Raw genomic sequence first — 6,906 nt, 5'->3', positions numbered from 1 at the left:
TCAATGAGAAAGGCTCTCTTAGCGATATTGCATCTCAATTGCATAAAAAAGAAAAACATGTTAAAGTAATTAAAAAGAACCATTTCTAAAGGGACACTTTATACAACAGTGTTTGACTTATGAAGCCATATCAATGAAAATTCCCTTCTGGATCTCCCTGTATTGCTTAACGCTGCATCATCGGGTTCACCAACAACCAGTCAGACCCACCATTTAAAACCACATGTTTACCACATCGGTGTACAGCACATAACCATACATCTCATGTTTACACAAGACACAGTGCTATATACACATTATATACTTCTCTTATTTATATATATAATCATGTAAACCAGCACATCTCTCACTTAGTATACATACTAAGCACAAACACTCATTCAGTTTGTTTTCTCAAGATCTTATTGGGCGAATTGGTCTGTAATATTCAGAGGCCGTGTCCAAGTAACAGCTCAGTACCGTAAAAGGGGAAGCCGAAAGGCACGTCCTGATAGGGTACTTTAACACTGAATAAGGCGTTCTGTACTTAGTGTGCGCTCTAGTAAAAGTCAAAAGAGAATTCAGTCATGTAAACATTCAGGTTTGGGGGGTGGAGGTGTGTTTCGGGATAAAGGGGAGAGGCAGGGAGCAAAGAGAGGCCGACGGACGGCCCTCCCTAAACCAGCACGCACATACATGCGCACACTCGCTCACAACTGCGCTAGATCCACAGGCCGAGGGTTCGAGGAGACCCCCGCAGAATAAAAGCAACGGGTCCCAGCATATAATATGGGACAGAGACCCATCCCTAGACCCCATAAAAGACACGGACGACACACAGTTATACACTGGTACACGTTTAGACTTCAAAAAACACACACAAAGGACAAATAGAGAAGTAGCCACAAGGTAAGAGCTAGAAAAAACCCGCAGATCTTCCCCTGTCAGAAAGGAGAGAGTAAAAAAAGAGTGTTTGAGCTTAGAGAGAGCAAGATTATGAGAGAGTGACATGTAAACAAAGCAGAGATACGACCGTATCTCTAATGAGATTGAGCTCCGGAAAGATCTTCCTCCTAGTTTACCGCCACCCTTCTCTCAACCGATGACAGGAGCGCTCCAGTGAGGCAACCGCCTGGATGCCGGTCAGGGCTTTGCTACTGGCAGAGTCCAACCACTCAACTGTACTTTCAAATCGAGACCAATAGGATGTGCATTACAATCGCATTTGTGATGGGTACATTCCGTTTCTCGGGAAACAATCAAAACCTTTCTGTCACCCACTGGAATGGGTCGCGTTCTGGCAACTAAAACAGTAATATACAAGGGTTAAAAAAATGGAAACCGGTTAACAATTGGTCAGCCAAATAGATAGCCCCGCCCCCAAACTCACACCATTGGCTGTGTCAGGCTGCTCAAACAAACAGAGCGATATTTTGATACACTTTGCAGGATTTGTGTTTACTTGAATCACTTCATTGGAAAAGAGAGAGTATTTTAATGTCAAAAAATGAGCTTTAAGGTAGTACAGTCGGGCTTGGACTCCAGCAGCAAAAGCCCCTCCCACAGCAGAGGAGGGTAGAGGCCAGACCAAAGAAGCACTACCTTGTTTGAGTGCATAGATGAAATCAAGGAAGCACTAAAATTACAAAAAGACTACTTTTTTCTTGACTTTTTGATTTGTAAACTCTACCTTGTAGGATTTTTTTGTTTGTCGTTTTTTCCACTTTTCATCATAACACGCGCGCACGCACACACACACACACACACAGAGTTGAACATCCACAAAGTTTTGCTAATACAAAGCAGTTATTGTTTATATATTTGTACGACAAAATGGTGAAAGCACCTTGCAGGTCTATGAAGAGAAGACAAAAGGGGTACGAAAAAAAAAAGAATAAAAAAATAAAATCACACGCACGTCACAACTACCAATGGAAAAGAGTGCGGTTTGCTACGAAGCCCGAGCCACTCGCGACGTCATGAATGGCATCAAACACACACGAGAAGCAGCACTTGTGTCCCCGGTGTCTCAGAGCTGTTTCTGCTCATCTGCAATCCTCCCGCCCCAATGTCCTCCGATTCCTCAGTTAGAAGTGACAAGGTCTATTTTTTTAATCCAATGTTCAAAATGTAAACATGAAGAAGTGCCTTGGTTGAGGTGCTGAGGCGAGTCTCGGACGGGGCGTGACGCTGGAGGCGTGGTAAGGCGTGTCAGCGATGCAGACTTCTCTGGGCCTCTTTCAGCAGAGCGTCAAAGTCCAGTGCATCATACTTGCTCTTCACCGGACCTGGACCCGCCTCATCTGAACAGCAAAACACTCAGTTAGTTTGCAACACTAAAGAAATCTGCTAATATCAATTTAAAATTAGATTTGGTTACAAATGAATTTGTTTTGAAAATATTAATTCTACATATTATTTTATTATATTATATTATTTTAAGTAATAAAATACAACAAATACTATAATTGTGCATAGACAGAATAGCAAAAAAAAAAAGGAGGAGAAAATGCTTCCTGTATTTTCTGGTTGGTGTTCGAATGAGCTTTTATTTTTACATTTTCAGTTTAATTTTAGTTTATTTTTGTTTTATGTGCTTTTGACTTTTATTTTATTTGCCTTCATTTTATGTTTATTTAAATTTTAGAGTATTAATTTAAGTTTTCCCTTTAATAATTCTGTTCTATTTCAGCTTTTTTTTTTTTGTTACCATAAAACCATTTTTAATAGTTTCAGTTTTAGATAATAACAACAACACTGTTTGATAATACGGTTATTACTAATACAATATTTGGCCCATTGTTTTCTATCAATCTATCTATCTATCTATCACTACGAGGACAGCATTTTTGTAATCTTTATACCCCACCAAACTTTAATATAGGCTAACTATAATGTGACTCAGCACATTAGATTGGATGAGTTAAATTTAAAATTGAACAAATCAAGCAAGCTGCTTTTTCATTATCATTGTCATTGGCTGGAACTGACTTCACACGTTGTTTAAATCCCTCAACTTGATGTTATAGCAAAGCACTGCAGTGTACTGGCCTGACTATAATTAAAACGGCACCCTGCATTTTCAAGTGGGCCAACCAAGAATCAAGAAGTCTTTTTTTCCTATTTAAATGCAAATGAAGTTGAATTAGGCCGTTTATTAGCTTAGAAATGAGAAGACACCTTCCTCTGACTCAGAACAGAGCACCAGACGTCTGACGTAAAGAGAACATCAAAGAGACAGAAAGCTCTCTGTTCTCTTACCCAGATCTATGTAACGCTTCCTGCCAAACCGCCGGCTGCCGTTCCCTCCGTTAGGACCAAGCGAGTCCCACCTGTGCCGTGAGGTCTGGCCGTTCTGAGTGGGCCTCAGCGTGATCACTCCACAACGCTCCCTACACAGGCACACAAACACAGAGAAACATCAGCACTCCTTTCTCCCACTCACTGCTGAGGGCATGATAAGGTCAGGCAACTAGACAGAAATGGAACCCACTCGGTTTTGATGACCACTTTACAGTCCTCTGGAAGGCCGAAGGCCTCGAAGCGCTTACGCAGCATGGACTGAGTGACGCTGCTCGGAAGGTTGTGAATGTAGATCACTTGGCACTTGTTCTGCAAATGCACAGCTTATTAGAACAAATACGCTCCACAGCACTTAAAGGAAATGAACAAGATTGCAGATGCATGTATGCCTTTGATAATAAGGTTAGTGCTGTAAGTTGGCTAGAAAACTCAACCTACCACATCATTCTCTTGTCCACACTTCGTCTTGCTCCTTTTTTCAGTTGCTTCGTGGCATGTCTCTGAGCTCTCATCGCTGAAAGAAGGATAACAGGGCTGAGTTATTCAAAAATGGCAAAAGAAAGTAGCTAGCGTCCTGCTAATAGCAAGCTGCGCTTTCATTTAAAGACTGATGTAGGATATTCCACCCTGATATTACGAAAATTAACCATGGTTTTGATATAGTAAAAGTTTATGGTTTTTGGCGGATTGATTACCATTTGTATAACCATGGTTTTACTACAAATACCACAGTTAAACTATGGTTAGTGTTGCAAAACCATGGCTAATTTGTGGTTACCATGGTGGAAGAACCATGTTTTTTTGGAGGTTTATTTGTAGTGAAACTATTGTTAATTTTTGTAAGCGATCCCTGACTTCCAAACATTAAGGTATTTTACTCCTGCCACTCAAATAATGACATATAAAGAAACAAAATGGAAATGCTAACATTAGCTTAGCCATTGTTTGACTGTCAACAAACAGTCTTAGTAAATGATGAAAGATGTTCTGTAAACCAGATTAACTTTTTATTTTAAATGCATCACTTGCAAACATGTTTTCTTATGTAATGCTGGTTCTGACATCGATATCGTTCCTCTGTGTTGTTATCGTTATAGCTGTGATGTGGATTTCCCTATTCTCCCTATTAGAAATTAGAATAATTATTAAAACTTTATAGTTATTGTTATCATCCTTGCTGTGAACGTGTCTTGAAACAAGTAACACTCTTTATGCCTTAATAAATAAACAGTCATTATGCAAATGCCTTGTTAATCAATAAATGCTTGTAAAAAGTTTATTTACAGGACATTAGACATCAGTTATCCAACTCTGTGCTAGCTACATGTATGGTATGTCTTTTGTTTATTTTTAGATTAATCTTGCATCATTAAGACACTAACAATAGTCAATTATAGGAATGATTAAATTATTACTAGATAACAGCTTAACTACATTTTACTGCAGCCTCAGCCATTCTTCAGAACTCTCAACTCTTCTACATGGTCGTGAATGCTTTTTAGAAGTCGAAATCCCATCATTAATAATTCCGACATGGCATGAACGCACCTTCATCGAGGCATTTCATTTCCCTGAGTTCTGCTATGTTTGTGTGACATCATACACGTGCATTTGGACTTCAACTGGCGATATATTGCACTTTTCGAAGTCGGAAGTCAGAAAGTTCAACAAAACACAGCAATAGAAAAGCCACCAGAGTATTCAGTACCTGAAGGGGAGTTTGCAGCTGGGTGAGGGGGGCGAACAGGAAACTGGGGACTGGGCGTCCAGCTCTGGGGTGGGAGAGCGGACAGGTGAGGGTTCACTGGTCTGCTCTGGACTGGGCGTGAACAAAGCAGTGGTGGATTCGTCCTCAGTCGTTTGCTGGTAGTCAGGGACGTTCGTTAGGAGCCTCTCCTCCTGTCCCTCAATCTCCCAGTTCTTCACATCCATCTCATCCTCCTCCTTCTCCCCCACTTCCACATGGCACTGAGAGCCGAGTGCCGCAGCCATTCTCTTGCGACTCTCTCCCAGGCCCAATAGGCAGTAATCGTGGTCCCCGTACGCACGTTGCATCCCACCCTTAGATTCTGTGTCGCCCGTTTGGCCCATCCTGCGCAGCTGGGCGTACAGTTCTGTCTGCTCTGGGAGCTTGCGTATGTGCGCCCGCGCCAGGCACGAGCTCTTGGTGGTGTGCTCAGCTTTTCCGTCTGGTTTGAAGAGCTCATCCTCCACTGGTTTATGAGGGGGTGTGGTGGGGGGAGTCAGGCCTGGAAAACACACGCTCATTAATCACTACGACACGCACATGAGCGCCACAACCAAATGCTCTAGTCTAGAATATCACCAAACATTCTGTTATTAGTCACAGTGCACAGCAGGCATTCAATGAACATAATTAATGAAGGGTCAAACACAAACACGCATGTGTAATATATAATAATGACAAAATAACTTGAATCAGTTATTGTTTTTAGTGGTATCTAAGGCAATTATAACCTTTGCTATTACTCATACAAACCTCTAAAACTAAATTCAGCAATGTATATAACATTTTTAAAGTTTGGATAAAGAAATTAAAACTTGTATTCAGCAAAGGCACATTGAATTGATCTAAATTTACAGTAAAGACTTTTTTAATATTACAAAAAATTTCTATTTCAAATAAATGCTGTTATTTTGAACTTTCTATTCATTAAAGAATCCTGAAAAAAAATTGTATCACGGTTTCCACAAAAATATTAAGCAGCACGACTGTTTTCAACATTGATAGCATCAAATCATCATTTTAGAATGATTTCTGAAGGATCATATGACACTGAAGACTGGAGTAATGATGCTGAAAATTCAGCTTTGCCATCACAGAAATAAATTACATTTTAAAATATATTAAAATAGAAAACAGTTATTATAAATTGTAATATTTCGCAATGTCACTGTATTTTTGATCAAATAAATGCAGCCTTGGTAAGCAATGTTCAAAAACATTTTAAAAAATCTTACTGACCCCAAAGTTTTAAAAGGTAATGTAAATAGGGGTGTGCCGGTTTCAGAATTGGTGATGACGGTTATGACGTGAGTCAAATGTGACGGTTCGTAACATAACCGTCGTCGGGGGCGGGGCGTTGCGACGTTCGTCTGTTATAGGACAACTTAATTTGAATAAACGAGCAGACACTGATTATTTGATCGCCTAAATTTAAAAAAATAAAATTTATATTTGTGTAGTGTTCAATGTTGTTATCGATAGAGATATGCGGATGGGGTATTATTTCATCCGCAACCGCATCAAAAAACTCATCATCCGCACCGTTTTTTGACCAAATTTCAAAGCCGCACCTGCCCGCCATCCACTGATTGTTTTGCGGTCTATGGACGATGCAATGCTCTGCTGATGCGAGCCGCAAGAAAGCCCTTGTCTGTTCTAGAAAGGATGCAGCAAAGATATTTAATGCTAATGTATGAGGCATAGCATAGGCCTACGCTGAGTTTCATTCATTTACGATGAGATGCGCTCTAGTTCACCATGCAATGCAAGTGAACGCGGTGCACCGGCGCCTCCATGTCACGGTTATTATATTGTCATTTGCTTTTTATTTATTAAATACATTTAATTGGTTGATGAAACATTTATTAAAATTAAGA

At 40.2% G+C, this 6,906-nt stretch overlaps 1 protein-coding gene across 2 annotated transcripts in view; it reads right to left on the bottom strand.

Annotated features, from left to right (window-relative positions):
* Positions 1 to 207: 207 nt before the first annotated feature.
* The window catches only part of ppargc1b (peroxisome proliferator-activated receptor gamma, coactivator 1 beta), a 50,113-nt gene continuing 43,414 nt past the window's right edge, over positions 208 to 6,906 (bottom strand). For both annotated transcript variants that reach the window (XM_079891741.1, XM_079891742.1), the window contains 5 exons: positions 4,991 to 5,531; positions 3,721 to 3,796; positions 3,473 to 3,591; positions 3,241 to 3,371; positions 208 to 2,282 (listed from right to left, as the gene is read on the bottom strand). In XM_079891741.1, the coding sequence (XP_079747867.1) occupies positions 2,191 to 2,282; positions 3,241 to 3,371; positions 3,473 to 3,591; positions 3,721 to 3,796; positions 4,991 to 5,531 (959 nt within the window). In that variant the 3' untranslated portion in view covers positions 208 to 2,190. The remainder of the gene's footprint in view (positions 2,283 to 3,240; positions 3,372 to 3,472; positions 3,592 to 3,720; positions 3,797 to 4,990; positions 5,532 to 6,906) is intronic.

Source organism: Squalius cephalus (genome assembly GCF_949319135.1).
Source record: "Squalius cephalus genome assembly, chromosome: 14".
Classification (NCBI taxonomy): Eukaryota; Metazoa; Chordata; class Actinopteri; order Cypriniformes; family Leuciscidae; genus Squalius; species Squalius cephalus.
This window is presented reverse-complemented; position numbering and strand designations above follow the sequence as displayed.